A 16,028-nucleotide genomic window follows, 5' to 3' on the forward strand; every position below is an offset into this window, starting at 1 on the left:
TCATAATTTAAAAATCCCAGGGTAAGGACTAGAGAGAGGGCTCAACAGTTAGGAGAGCACAGTGCTCTTGTAGAGGGTCTGAGTTTGGTTCCTAGCACCCAGGTCAGGTGGCTCACATCACCTGTAATTCCAGCTCCAGTAGACCCAACACCTTTTCCTGGCATCTCTGTACACTGCACTGAAGTACACTCAGACACGCATATACTCATAATCTAAAGTAAACAGAGAGTCTTTTTAAAAAAATCCTAAAGTCACAGGGCAGTCACACCAGTTACTGGCTCATAGTCACTGACAGGCAAGCGTTTAATTAGCAGTATGCTGTTAGACCAGAGACGTAGTGAAGATAATGCTGGCATTCTATATCCAGGAAGGCTAAAATGGCCACACTGAGAAACAGGAAAAGCCAGCAGGCTGCCAGACCCTGACAGCTCTGGAGGTTCCGTTATGTGCTCATCTATGGGTACTCTCTCCTCTGCGCCGGCATTCTGGACCCTGATGGACAGCAGATGCTGGCAAACCCAGAACCCCATGTGAGGAGAAAAGGGCATGCTTCCTATTCCAGCCTGTGCTTCCCCCGCCACAGCCCCACTAACCAAGCCACAGACACGAGGCTTCAAACCTGACCACGCCAGAGCCGCCAGAGGAAAATCGTCACCTGCTGCTTAAGCACATGAGACTAACTGGGGATGGATGGGTAATGCTACTCCCTCTTTGAAGGACCATGATGGGGAGAGGCCCCGCCTTTCCTTCTGGAAAACTATGCCACCCTGCCCTGGGCAGAGAACAGGCACAGGTGTGCTGTTTGCTCCTGCCTCCTGAGAAGGGAAACAATCTTGGCAAAGACTTGGTCCCTCTTCCCAAAAGAACTCTAAGTCTGTAAAGGATTTCGTTTACATTCAAACAGACACAAATTGAAAAGGAAATTTTAAGGAGGAAAAAAAAAGCTTTAAAGTAACAACAAAGAAGAATGAGGCCAAAGAGTGACTTGGCTGCTGAGAGCACTTATTGATCTTGTAGACTGCAGGGCTTTCGTTCCCAGCACCTACAAGAGAGCTCAACTCCAGTTCTGGGGGGGTTCTGGTGCCCTCTTCTGGCCTCTTCAGGTACTGCAAGCAGATGGTGCATCAGATAACAGTTTGAAGAAATGCTCATTTAAAATGTTTTGTTTATTTATTTACTTATTTTTTATAAGCTGAGCATAGTGCCTCATGCCATAATTTCAGCACTTGAGAAGCTGAGGCAGGAGGATTACTCAGAGTTGAAAGCCACGAAGCCTTAGCTACACAATGGATTCTAAGCCTGGACTATAGGATGAGACCCTAGCTCAAAAGGCAACAACAACAACAACAACCAAAAAAACCTAAACAAACAAAACAAATCTATATGCTACCAGTTGATATAGACAGTGCAGAATGAGCCATGAGAATTGGGTCCTGTCAACTAAACAAAAGTGAGCTTAGGACAGAGGCGGACAGGAAATTATTGGGGAAGGTTATTCAGCTATGGTAAGTGGGACGCAAGCGTGCTGAGCTCCTGATGAATTAAAAGGCAGTTATGAAAAAAGACTGACTTTGGAAATCAGTCCTAGGTACAAACAGAATCAAGCATTTATCAAACCATGGCTGGAGGGCTAGGGCAGTAATTCTCTAAACTTGGAAGACATGAAAGAAAACCAGAGACGTGACAGGTTTGATGATGGAACGGTTCAAAGCTTTTAAATGTAGAATGGGAAAAAACAAACAAAAAACAAAAATCAAAGACAAAAAAGAAAGGAAGAAAAGAAGAAAGAAAGAAAGAAAGAAAGAAAGAAAGAAAGAAAGAAAGAAAGGGAGAAAGAAAGTCCCCACTCACTCAGAAGAGAAACAGCCGCCAGGGAAGTGTCTTCAGCCAGGAGAGGACAACATAAAAAAGGACCATTACTGTTTGACAGAGTTCACACAAGATGAAAAGGAAAATATAAAAACACCAATAAATAAATGGTGAAATTCATGAGCAAAATATAGCAAATAAACAGTGTATAAGGAGGGTTGTTCAGCCTGGCTGGAGATTTGAAGCATAAATAATAAGGTACCATTCTTTGCCTGTAAAATTAGCACACGCTAAACACAATCCTAAACCCCGGCATTGGCAAGGTCTTTCTGCCTTGGTACGTGTTTTGGTACAGCCCCACTGAGAAGCGATTTGGAAGCACATACTGTGAGTGACAAAAATATTCATACCTACTGACACAGTGAGAGAGTCCCTGGGGAACCGCAGAGAAAATAATTGAGAATATGAAAAAAGAGGCCTTCAATATAGTGATGATAATCCCAGCATTAGCCACAATAATGAAAACCTGGAAGTGATCCAAAACCCCGTGAGCATCTGGGAGACCACTGCTGAGAGAGCAGAGGCCGGAGCAGAAGACCCCAAAAGTTATCATCCGCTGGAGATCACCTCTGGGCCTAAAGCTTTCAAATATTTCTCCCTTATTATATTAAAAAGCATCTATGTGGGTAGGCGTAGAAAAATATTGTTTTAATTTTTTGTTATTGTGTCTATCGGAGGGATAGCCTGTGGCATCAATTCTCTCTCTGCACTTTGACGTGGGTCCTGGGGATCAAACCCAGGAGAATATGCATGAGGCAAGTGCTCACACCTGCTGAGCCATCTCAGTAGCCCCAGAAAAAACCTGTTTTTAAAATCTATGGTCTCATCATCTAGAGATGAGCACTAACCGATAAATATCCACTCTATTTTTATATGTATATATGCATTCATCACTTCTTTTAAAAATGAAATAATGCAGATTTCATTTCATAGCCAATTTTGAAATTAATAATATGGCATTAATACTTCAAAGCATTTATATGACCTTCTACTAAATTATCTTCATTGCTGCACAATATTATCCTGAAGGACACACGAAGCTATTTAATCAATTTCCTTTTTTTTTTCTTCCTTTTTTAAAGTACAGGGTTTCATGATATCACTTTGGCTAGCCTGGAACTCACAGAGATCTGTCCGCCTCTGCCTCCCAAGTTCTGGGATTAAAGATGTGTCACTATGTCCCATTAACCAGTTTCCTTATGCTGGATTTTAGTTTGTCTGTTTCTTACTCCGACCCAGCAAGATACTACATGAATATCCTTGCAGTAGATACACCATGCCACCAAAATTTCCTTACAGTTTCCTAGGGCAAACCTTATGGATTGAAGAATATTTAAAACAGGGTTTTCTGAAATATACTGCCAAGTACATGGCTTTTTTTTTTTTTTTTTTTAAATTATGAGGTCATTTTCTAACGTTTCTAAAGTTGCAATAATTTTAATCAAAACTGTCATCATTTATGAAAAACAAGACTGCTTGACCTTACGTATGACTATTTGGGGGTGGGGTGGCTCTTGAAGACCTGAACCCTGTCTACTAAAACCTGAGGATTTTCTTTTTATCAGCTGAAGAATCTCACCGTTATCTGAAACAGTGAGGAGGGAAGAGGTTGATCAGGTTCACCAACCTACTTTATTACTCATTCTGTTTGTTTTGGAATGGAAGGCTGGGCACCCAGGGCTGGCAAGGAGGCCAAGGAAGATGTCTATCCCTATTGTTTGTTGGTTTGTTTGCTTTTCAGAAAAGTGTTGGGTGCCACCTTCTGCCTCCTCCTGCTTTCTTCTATGGATGCAGGATGACTAGAGCTTGAAAGGAAAGGCCAACAAAAAGAAAAACAAAGAAAAGAAAAGGCACCAAACTCTCAGAGCCAACAGGGTGGAAGCAGGGTATCTCAGTCACTGTTATTGCAAGCAAGCACCGAGACCAAGGTAAAGCTTGTGGAAGGAAGCGTTTGCTTGGGTGCTCCTTCACAACATATCTCCAATCTCGTCAGTTTCTGACACTCCCGCTGCTGTTCTGAGACAGGCCACTGTCATCTCTGATCTGGGTTTGTAGTATCGGTTCCTAATGGGTCACACCTCCACTCTTGCCTCCACAACAGTCTCTCTCCAACACAGCAGCCATAGCTAAGGCCAGTTATGTACACCTGTAATCCTAGTACTCGGACATCAAAGGCAAGAGGACGGCAGATTTGAGGCCAAGCCTGGGCTATCTAGGGAAACTGCTCTGTCTGTCTGTCTGTCTGTCTGTCTGTCTCTCTCTCTCTCTCTCTCTCTCTCTCTCTCTCTCTCTCTCTCTCTCTCACACACACACACACACACACACACACACACACACACCTACCTACCCTTCTGTCTTAGTCACTGTCATATTGCTGTGAAGAGATACCATGACCAAGGCAACACTTATAAAAGAAAGTATTTAACTGGGAACTTGCTTACAGTTTTGGAGGGTTAGTTTACTGTCACGATGGCAGGGTGCATGTGGCATGCATGGTACTGGAGCAGGAGCTTAGAGTTACATACTGATCCATAGGCAGATGGAGAGAGGTGTTGAGCCTGGTGTGGGCTTTTGAAACCTCCAAGCTCAACCCCAGTGACACACTTCCTCTAACAAGGCCACTCCCCCCCCCATCTTTCTAATCCTTCTCAAATAGTGCCCCTCTCTGATGACTAAGCATTCAAATATATGAGCCTATGAGGGCTATTCTTATTCAAATCACCACATAGGGCCAGCAACAGCCTGCTTCAGACCTTTGCATAGTAAGGTTAATGACATCAATGTAAGCACTGAGGTCATATGTTGTGTTACTTGCAGTCACAAGCACTCTAACTAAAACACAGAAAGAATGGCTGCAGGTAGAAAACTGGCCCTTAAATTAGATGACTGGAGGAGACAGATAGTAGGTGCTACTCTTATGATCACAGTGAATAAATAAGGGAATGTGAGGGGACATGCGGGTTATGGGCCATTATTATTTATTGTGGGTATACACATACACCATGGCAAGGACACCTTGCAGGACTTCTCTCCTTATACCATGTGGGTACCAAGGCTTGAACTCAGGTCTTTAGCCTTGGAGGCAGCTGCCTTCATTGACTGAGCCATCTCATGGGCCCCTGTTCTAGCTTCGTTTTTGTTGCTGAGGTTAAAATACTCTGACAAACAAAACAAACAAAAAACCTTACAGGAGAAAAGGTTTACTTTAGCTCACAATTTCATGTTATTGTGGGGAAGTCACAACATCAGGAGCTTGAAATAGTTGGTTCTATCCACAGTTAAGAGCAAAGAGAAACGAATGTGTGCTCACTTGCTTGTGTTCAGCTCAACTGCCTCATTCTCATACTGTATCAGGATCCCCTGCTTAGGGAATGGTATCACCCACAGTGGATTGGGTCTCCTTACATTAATTAACTAACAAAGACAATTCCCTACAGAGATAACCCACAGGCCAACCCAATGTAGACAACTCCTCCTTTCTCAGGTGGTTCTATAAATGTCAAATTGACAATTAAGGTAAGTACCACCCCAGATTAAATTATGGGAGCTGAAAGCAAACACCACATATGCAGATGAGTTGAGCTGCATCTGCCATGGAGCAGTGGAGATTCTATTCTGAGCCATTCCCCTAATTAAAGAACAAGTTTCCTCTGTCTGCAGTGAGTGAGAAGGTAGCAAACTCAGAACAGTGGGAAAGTGAGGTCAGATGCCAGAACGATGAACTTTAATGACTGCCGCACCCTTTTACCTGGTTCTACCTTGGCTAGGCTCTTTCCAGAACCTCATCTTACAGAGCTTGCCCACTGCTTCCCACCATTCCTCAGTAAGCTGAGGAACTGTGTCTTCTCCAGTGGGTGGACCCACAGACCCCCATTCATTCCAGGAATGTATAACTTTTATTATTTTTGGAAAGCCTGTCTAAGGAGTAGAAAGTTTCTGTGCCATACTTCCTGGGCTGTGGTTGTGGAGTGGGGTCCCTCTAATGGAAGCTGCGAAGAACAAGGTATCTATTTTCTTTCTGGGGGTTGGAGAGTGAAGGACATATGAAATGTTCTTAAGTGAAAACGTCCACACTGGTGTTTCTCTCTCCAGCCCACACTGTCTGATTTCCGGTCCTGCTGTAGGTCTGTGGGTGTCTGCACTGAGAAGTCAGAAATACCAAGTCACAGCTGCCCTTCAGCACAAGCTTAGGAACCTTCAGGTCCTCCCTCTGTGCTAGCTAATTGCCCCTTGTTGAGGCTGCTAGCCTCAGTTCATGGCAATTTATCAGTGTGTGGTTAATCGCTCCCTTCAGAGAAAAAGCAAAAGCTGATTTGAAGTATTTTTGGATAAAGGACATATTTGAGAGCTCATCTCAGAAATCTCTGTGATGATGGCAGGTCATAGTCACAGAGTAGAGACGTCAGTGTTGTCAGAGACTGGGGACTCAGGAAGAAGGGACACTCCTCCTTAATAACAGGACATTTTCTTCATCTGGGAGAAACTGGAAGTAGCTCAGATCAAGGTCTTTTCAGGCCCCAAGGCAGGAACATTCACAGTTTGTTCTAGTTTTTGTGTGGAGTTGTCCTTTGATTCTCTTCCATGGAAGTGTCTCCTTCATCCATCCTCACTGCCTTCTTTTGTCTACAGAATGAAAGGATTGTACCAGGAAGCTATGAGTGCTTCCCTCAAACTACCCTGGGCTCCAGGGAACTTCTGAGTCTGGACAGAGGCAGAAGCATGAGCTGAGCTGGGCCCAAACAGGACCTGATGTTTGCCCAGCAGTAGGGCCATCTATGAAGGCTGAAGAATAAACATGTGGACCTGAGTGCTGGGTAAGACGGGGCAATCTCCAGCATCTCCTCTCCCTACCCTGCAGCTCGTGGGGCTGAAAACCACAGAAACCCCCACTTCACTGTAGATATAGGAGGTCCCGGCCATCGCAACCTTGTTCACTGTCACAGTGCACACTGATCCTCTCTGGCACCATGGCTCTGTCCCCACCCCCTTCCCCCATTTCAGAATAGGTTGCTGCCACCCCCCCCCCCCCCCCCCATTATCCCAGGTCCTTGGGCTCCCTCACTCATCTGACAAAGTTCTTCCAATTTTTAAAGATTTATTTATTTAATTTTATGTATGTGAATACATTGTAGCTGTCTTCAGAAACACCAGAAGAGTGTATCAGAGTCCATTACAGATGGTTGTAAGCCACTCTGTGGTTGCTGGAAATTGAACTCAGGACCACTGGAAGAGCAGTCAGTTATGAATTGTAATGTAAACATCTGACGTAAGGATGACCCAGTGAAAGGGTCGCTCACCCCCAAAGGGGTTGGGGACCCACAGGTGACAGCCACTGGTCAAGTGTCTTATTTACATCATGCTGCTCAAGACCTAGGAAGTCTGTGGAAACTGTGGGGCCCGCAGCCACCCTGCAAATGAGGAGAAGCTAGAGTCTGATGGCCGGAGGATCCTCAGATCCTGGAAGGCTTCATCAAGCGGGGCAGCAGGTTGGCGGAGCTCTGATATGCTTCTCCCTACTACAGTACCCCCCAATCCCTGCCCTCACCCCACCCTTGCCCCAGCCCGCCCTTGCCCCTGCCCCATAGCATAGTGGGAGAGGGTTTAGGAGGACAGTCATCATGATAACCAATGGCCTGGTAACTTACTAACTCTTTTTCCTGCTGTGACCAGATAGCTGCCAAGAACAAACTTAACTAACTAACTATACCTGACCTCAGCACTTCTGCTTCTTGCCCTGTGTTTCTGGACTCTGTAGTGTCCAGTGGACACGCAGAGAGCCACCAGGCCAGCCGACTGTCTCAGGCCTGATGAGCTTTCTTTACTCCACAGACCACTCAGTTTTCATGGAGTCTGCTATTTCAGAAAGGGCTCTCCCTCACCCACAGCAGCACAGCACCACCAAGGGCGGCTACTGAAGGGGAGGGGCATCCAATTATCCCTGTCCCACCGTGGGAAGGAGCACATACCTTCGTGAGCTGCTGCTCGGAGGAGAATCCCAAGCCGAACACGGTGTTGGCTCTGCTGTCAGCCCACTGCCCGAACTTCTGGGATGTTTTAGTGAAAGTCATGTTTGGGGTGATAGTGCTGTTTATGATCACCTGCAGGAAACAGCCAGAGGGAGAGTGTTAACTACAGCCTTTCAACCTTCTCCTCACAAAGCCAGTGGCTACAAGCACTTCCGCTGCTGTATTTGTTCCTGAGTTGTTCTGACCAGGGTAGACACACAACCAGGAGAAAGGCCATTTCAGACACCTACCAACAGAACAATCTAAAACAGGGTCTTTCACATCATCAATAGGAAACTACTTCTCCCAAGAAAAGCATGGTTTCCAAAACTCATGTTTTATTGCCCCAAACATACAAAGCATAAAAGTATCCTTAAAGGCCAGCCGTGTGCACATTCCCAGAGGAACCACCCCACAGCCTCCCACTTTTGAAATCACTCAGATATCCAGACAAACCAGTTAATACTTCCACCAGCAGGAGGGCCTTTGCATCCCCAGGGGAAGCGGAAGACATTCCAATTTGGAGAGTAGGTAGAGGGTAATTGATATAGATTGATCATACTAGTATAATATAATATATATAAGCAGGGGTCTGTAAGGAAGGGCACAGGAGCCTCGTGCTGACTGTTAGCACCTGTGGCCTCAAAAAGAAGAAGAGAGGCAACCTACCCTGGGAGAAAAAGATAATGTAGGACATGTGTTTTCTAATTTTGTATTTCTGGTTAGCAGAATTGCTGTCATAAAATAAATGTCCAATAAACGTTTTTAATACATGCATGAATGTATCATGTACTGAATGACCCATGGGTCAATCACAGACACACCTGAGTGGTCCCTTGAATGTTAGTAGATAAAGTCTGACTAGTTTAGCACACATCTCCCAGACTTGCCCCCTAACAGGCTGTCCCAGAGTTAGTCACAGTACAATAAGAGGGACACTCTCATATTTCTTTAAAATTAGACAATTTCTAATTTTTATAAAGTATTTTTATATGATCTTATCTTTAAGGAAGGGAAAATTGAAGCTCAACAAAGTCAAGTGACTTGTTCAACCAGCAAGTGGTTAAAAGAACATGGTAAGAGAATAAGCTGAGGGGAACCATGCCATGGGGAACTGTGAGGCTCCAGGAAAACAGGCAGAGAGCCTTATTTACCTCGGTGCATTTGCCCTCGGGTGCATTTTGTTCCCTGGTTTGTTCTTGGACATGATTTTTGTGCTTCATGTGACAAACACTTACATTCAATTTATATGACATGTTTATTCTTGTATGATGTCAGACATAGCTAACAGTCTAGTCAGTGTGCCCTGGATCTGGATGTGACCATGTGCCTTACTTTTGTGCTTGCCCACATATAATCTATACTACGTGCCAAGCAATTGTGTAAGTTGGTCTGTCCTGAGAAAGTTCTGGGAAGGGGCTGCTCTGTTAATATCTAGTATGTGCTTACTGGTGTTTATTTACATGTTTTTCAGGACTCAAACAACCTTCCTTGGATTATTGCTTTCTTTGTTGCATTCATGTGTAAAAGCACACTGAAACTGAGGTACTTCTGTCTACAGCATTAGACTGTAGTCCGCCCATTCTCTCAGGTCCTCAGATCCCAAGTTCAGCAGACAAGATCTGTACAGGTGATGAGTGGACAGGTGTGTGTGTGATGAATGGATTGCTTACAAAGAGGTGGTTGATTTCAGGAGCAAGACCTAGTCATCCTGCTTCGGGGGAGGGTGCTTTCGGCTTCTCTGACCTATGAATTCATCAACTTTGGGAAATTCTCTCTGCAGATTGCTTCTGTACCATCTTCTCTCCTTGCCTCTCTGTCCATGACTTCAGTTCTACACCTTAGACCTTCTGAGTGCATCTAACGTGGTTAACACTGATTACCACCAGCCTCCGCATTCTTGGTTTGCTCTGGTTTATTCTGAGCATTTAAAAAAGATTTATTAATTTTATTAAATTACATATATGTGTTGGGGGAGAGTGGCTGCCTGTGAGTGTAGGTGCCTGAGGGGGTCAAAGGCATTGGATGCCCTGAGGTTGGAGATACAGGTGGTTGTGAGCTACCCAACACGGGTGCTGGAACTGACAGCAAGTCCTGAGGAAGAGCACTACGTGTTCCCAACCACTAAGCTGTTTCTCCATGGCCGAGTCTGGGTGCTTAAAATTGATTTGTTTTCTCGTTTGCTGATCTTGGTGGCTGATGATGTCCATCTGCTGTTAAACCTGTCCACTCGGCACCCTGTGAGGTGGGGTGTGGGGGATGGGCAGGGACAGGGAAGGAGAGTCTGGATTAGTTAGTTGTTAGTCTTATTATGTGGCCCAGACTAGCACCGAATGCATGACCCTCCTCCTTTAGCCTTCCCGGTTCTGGGATTCACCACCATTCCCACCTCCATTGAATTGTTTTTAAGATCTAGCATATTTGATATTTTAAAAATATATTCTAGGACCAGGCATGGTGGAGCACACTTGTAATTCTAGCAGTTGAGAGGTAGAGGCAGGTAGATCTCTCTGAGTTTGAGGCCAACCTTGTCTACAGAGTGAGCGCCAGGCCAGTTAGGGTCTACTTAGCAAAACCTGGTCTCAGTCAGTCAGCCAGCCAATCAATCAATCAATCAATCAATCTTCTAAATCCCTAAGGATATTTTTTCTTTGCCTGTCTTGTTCATTTCCCATCTATTTCCTCAATATATTAATTATATTACTTTAAAATCCTTGCTGCAAACATTAACATCTGGACCATCTCTGAATCTTTCATTTTCTGGGTTCCCCCTTCCTGACTAAGCATATGGTCCTGCCTTTCTGCAAGTCCAGTCATTTATTTTTTAATCTCATGCTGAAATACCAATGATTCCATAGAATGCGACCATCTGCCAGGGGACGTTCCCCTTCTCCTCTGCTGGGCAAAGTAGGTAGCTAAGAAATTCCTTCTTCCCTGGGCTGCACTGGGCCAGCCTGGGTTTCCGCTCCAGTGAGGCTCAGTCGGGTTCACTCCTGGACTCAGGGCAGGCCCTTCAACTCCATGCATCTTTGGCCTTAAACTCCTGATACCCCTGCCTTGTTTGCCACTACCCAGCCAGCAAGTTGTGAAGGGGAACCTGGCCATGTGTCAGGTCCCTCCTCCTGTCACTTAAGCCACGTCATCATCAGGATCTCCTCTGGTTTCTCCACCAGTAGCAACCTTTCTGCAGGGCCCAGCTTAGTGCACAGCCTAAAGTTGCCCCTAGTCAGTAAGTGCCCAGGTGACAGAGTGTATAGGAGCCCAGTGTCCACTCCTTACTGTCTCTGGGGCTTTCATGTTTTTGTGTATTATATATTCTTGTCAGGGGCTTGGTTTTTGTATACTGTTAATTAAGAAGATGTCTTGGGTTGGGGAAGGGACAGTCAGCCATGTCGAAGCTCCTCCATGTTGAGTTTCAGGTCTATCTCTTTGGCCACTGCTAAGTGCTTAGCTGATTCCCTTCCCCCAGCAGCAACTCTGCCAGAGCCAAGCCCCAACCTTCAGCCTGTATCCAGAATTGACAAATGTGTACAGGAGAGAGGCCACCATCTTGGCTCTGAGTGGTCCCATCTCTCTGTCCCTCATCGTGGTAAAGTTTTCTGATGCCCCTAAATCATATTCATGGGACTAAGGATGCAGCTGTTGGGTACAGCGCTTGCTTCACGTGTGCAGGGTCCTAGGTTCAAGTCTTGAATTGTCCTCAAAGTCCTCTTTTTCCTACTTGTTATCAGAGAGCACACTGGCCCACTAGAAGCTACAAATCTCACATGCAGCAGCGTGCTGAAGCAACACAGATTCAGGTACACACTTCACCACGTGCTTGGACATTATTCTACAGGGTTTATGGGAAACACGCAGTCTCTCACAAGGATGCTGCTCAGACATGCCAGTCTAGTTTGTCGGTAAGCTCAGCTGCTCCCCAAGTCCTGTAACAGCCATGTATTCACTCAAAGCAGGGATTCCAGCCCACTTCGCACCAGCTCATCTGTTTCTTCTTCCATCTGTAGCATGTAACGGGAAGTGGAGAGCAAGGAACTGTCAGACCACAGCCCACAGCCCAGACTCACTCCATTTCCTATTCTTCTGTCTCCCAAGAGAAGGGTCCAGCCACTCAGCCAGAACCAAGCTTGTCCCGGTCTCCTGGGTCCCATGTCTTTGTCTCCAGCTCCAGGGCATTCCTCTCACCCATACAATTGCACTCTGTATTGCACCCCCACCACAGGTAACTGGAGGTCTGTTTGTCCTCGGGATACAAGATGCTGACCTTGCAGAACTCACGAGGATTTTTGCAGAGGGAACTGCATCATCCTCCTCATCCCTCACTGAAAGGTCTGCTCTGTAGTTACCACTCCCTGTCATCGCTGCATCAAAGTACCAGGGCCCTTATCTACAAGCTGGACATCAGCCAGGAGGGAGAAAACTGAAAGCCACAATTACCACACTGCCCTTGTGATTCCTCACACTGGCTGGCTCCCTGGAGGCTCTACATGCCTTGGCTGGCTCCCAATAGGCTCTCCCAAGGTTCTGAGACATCCTAGATCCAGAAGAAAGGAGGGGAGGAAAGAAAAGGAATGGTGGCAGGGAAGGCCACCATTTAGTATCACAGCATCCATTCCCCTGCCTTAACCACCTGAGGGACTTGCACTGAGAAATATCAGTGGCAGAGGAGTGACCGACATCTCTGTAAGCGAGACGGCTGCCTGCTGCTGCCCCCAGAAAATCCAGAGCATCCACCTTCAAGAGCATCAAGAGTGACAACCCCAGTGCGCATGCTGTCAAAATGTCCCCACCCTTGTAACCTTCTTCCTTTTCTTGCTACTAACATGGGGACAGCCCCTGTGCTATACCTGGTTGTCCACTAAGACTGAGTCCTTCAGACAAGCTCGGCAGCAGCTAGTAAGGCCTGCTCCTTCTTTGTCTGCCCCTCTCAGGCTGTCTGTCCCTTCCAGCTAACTGCATTTGTACCCGGAAGGTTTCCGCATCACTTGGAGACTCTAAATCAGCATTGGCTCCCACTTTTCTCAGACATAAAGGAAGGAAGGAAAGTGAACACATATAAAAAGATCCTGTAAAAAAAAAAAAAAAAAAAAAAAAAACAAAAAAAAAAAAACAATGCTTCTGTTTTTTGAAAAAGTGCCTTGCTGTAGCCCAGGCTGAACTCGAGATCTTCCTGACTTAGCCACCCAAGTGTTAGATTAGAGGCATGCACCTACAAAGCCAGCCGGAAAGCCCGGTTAATCTGCTGTAGGTGAAGTGCCCTGTGCAGCTGGTGGGCGGGAGGGACAGCCTGAGGTTCAGGATAAAGAGATGGGAACTTAAGGGGCCGAGGACAGCTTAGTTCTGGGCAAGAGAATGATCTGCTCCTGGGAGGCTAGAAAGACTGAGGCTGAGGGCAGACCGATCAGCTCGGGCTTCTAGTAGCAGTATGAAGTGGCCTTATATAATGGTTATCATTATTATATGATCACCACATTCAAGATACGTCAGATACCATCAAAGGTTTGGGGTGGGGGCATGGAACAATGGGAGCTGCCATAGGTCAGCAAAACTATTAAATAATAATAATGATGATGTGGGTGGGTGCTGGTGGCACATCCTTTAATCCCAGCACTCAAAAGGCAGAGGCAGCCGGATCTCTAGGAATTCAAGGCCAGCCTGGTCTACAAACCAAGTTCCAGGACAGCCAGGGCTATACAGAGATACCCTGTCTCAAAACAAACAAACAAACAAACAAACAAACAAACAAAATGTGGCTTCTCAACATTTACAAGTTCACTTCTGAGCACAAGCCCATGAGACGCCTTTGCACAGAGTGTGGGGAATGTCGCTCACAGCAGCAGTGTTAGCAACGGCCGTCTCTACCACCAGCAGAATGTATAATGAACTGAAGCACACTCATAATAAAAAGCTCTCTGGCAGGAAAATCAACCAAGGTTTCAGGCATTAACATAGATGAATCACAAAACCACAGCACTAATATCTTTAAAGAATATCATCGAAGAACACATATGAGAGTCTATTTATATAAAAGTCAAAACCAGAAAAAATACATAACACACTAGTTAAGGCAAGGGCCAACACACTCTAGTCCTCAGGTTAAATCCAACAGACAGCCTATGTTTTTAAATCAAGCTTTACTGGACTAACCATTTACATAGTCTATGGGTCTGGGAACAGTTTCTTGCCACAAAGGAAAAACAGAAAAGCTGCAAGAGACCATAAAATAAATCACTCGCTGGTCAAGGAGTTTGCAACCTCTGGTTTAAGGACAAACATACAGTTACTTTCTCTCTCTCCTCCCTCCCTCAATCTCTCATTCTCATAAACATACACACACACACACACACACACACACACACACACACACACACACACGCACGCACGCACGCACGCGTGCACGCGCACACACATGTAAGTGAATGGCCAAATTACCAAGGGAATGCCTGTTACAGTTTCAGGAGAGAATAATCTCTTAATGGATGCGTGAGGACCATGTAATCAGGAAGCAGCCCACACATACTTTTGGAATATGGAACACGACTGTACTTAAGAGTCTCTGACTTTATCATGGTGTAAAAGTGATTCATAGCAACTAGAAATCATACTTCTCATTTGTATCTATTTTATTTTTGCTGTGCTGGATCTGAGATACAGGGCATTTGGCATGCAGTTGAAAGCTATACTACAGTGTCTAAATGTTGCTCTCTCTGGCTGGTGATACCTAGCCTGGCCCTTTGCTGGACAACAGCATGTGGTCACCAGGGTAAACAGCAGCACTCTGTAACACCTGTGTGGTGGAGCTGGGACATTCAGTGGGTTCCTGTGTTCAGTGCAGTGTGAGCTGGGACATTCAGTGGGTTCCTGTGTTCAGTGCAGTGTGAGCTGGGACATTCAGTGGGTTCCTGTGTTCAGTGCAGTGTGAGCTGGGACATTCAGTGGGTTTCTGTGTTCAGTGCAGTGTGAGCTGGGACATTCAGTGGGTTCCTGTGTTCAGTGCAGTGTGAGCTGGGACATTCAGTGGGTTCCTGTGTTCAGTGCAGTGAGATATTCAGTAGTCCAATACAGTGCTTTGCTATGTTGTTCTCAATTTGTAATGAATTTATAAAGTTGCAGACTTGGCCCCCAACAATTGGAGTGGGGGCTGTCCCCTAAGCCCGTTGCTTGTTTGCCTGTGGATCCAGAGCCCCTAAATGGACCACCCTGTCTGGCCCCAGTGGAAGAGGATGCACCCAGTCCCACAATGACTTGATGTACGGGGGGTTATAGTGTGAGTTGGGTGGGGTGACACCCAGAGGGAGTCTTCCCCTTTTCAAAAGAGAAGGGGAAGGGTTCTTCTCTTGAGATGGGGAAGGGTGGGATCGGAGGAGGACTTGCCTGAGGAGGACTTAGTGGGAGAAGGGGCCTGATAGTGGGATGGAAAGTGAACAACAAAAGGGAAATGACTTAAATAAAAAGTTGCAGATTAGGGCCTTTGTACTAAAGAACCTACTTCAACTGAGCAGAAGACCATGAGTGTCCAAATTAGTATTAACACATTGAGAATAAAGGTTAACAGAGATGTTCTGGAGGCTCACCTTCAGGGTAAGAAGAGCCTATATCCTGAGACACTGGCAAGCACACTGGACATACTGGACAGAAGAGGGGGCTGGGCTTACAGAGAGGAAGGGCTGGGCTTAGAGTCTAATCTTAAGTGGAAAACTGGGGTTCAAGCAGACTGTGGGGCAAGCAAGGAAACGCAGTTGGGTTTGTCATACAGAGGATGGGAACAGGGAACCTGGGACAGAAAACTACCACTAGGAGGCAACTGAGGAAGAAGCTGAAACACAGAGGTGGAGGTGGAGGCAGACAGAGAAGGGGAAAGAACGAGGCAGAGAGAGGAGACTGGGGGCATGTGGCAGACCAGGGAAGAGCTGCTTCCTAGGCACAAGGGAAGAAAGATGGAGAGAAACCAGAGCTCAGGGGATAGAGGGTCTACTTTGTAAAGCATCAGGCACAAACTTTGATGTGGGCTGCCAACTCCATGCATCTTCTCCTGGGTTCCATCTGCAACTTCCACAGGGAACTGTCCTGATAAAAGATCTAGACCCTGCAGGTCACTGGAACCATGTTTTCTTAGGATACTCCAAACACAGTGACCTTGCCTTGGAAGAAGGC

General features: G+C 45.9%; 1 protein-coding gene across 2 annotated transcripts in view; it reads right to left on the reverse strand.

Moving 5' to 3' along the window:
* Positions 1-16,028, reverse strand: part of Homer2 (homer scaffold protein 2) — a 103,322-nt gene that overhangs the window by 23,628 nt on the left and 63,666 nt on the right. For both annotated transcript variants that reach the window (XM_034507182.2, XM_034507174.2), the window contains exon 3: positions 7,836-7,967. In XM_034507182.2, the coding sequence (XP_034363073.1) occupies positions 7,836-7,967 (132 nt within the window). The remainder of the gene's footprint in view (positions 1-7,835; positions 7,968-16,028) is intronic.

Source organism: Arvicanthis niloticus, chromosome 1, assembly GCF_011762505.2.
Source record: "Arvicanthis niloticus isolate mArvNil1 chromosome 1, mArvNil1.pat.X, whole genome shotgun sequence".
Lineage (NCBI taxonomy): Eukaryota > Metazoa > Chordata > Mammalia > Rodentia > Muridae > Arvicanthis > Arvicanthis niloticus.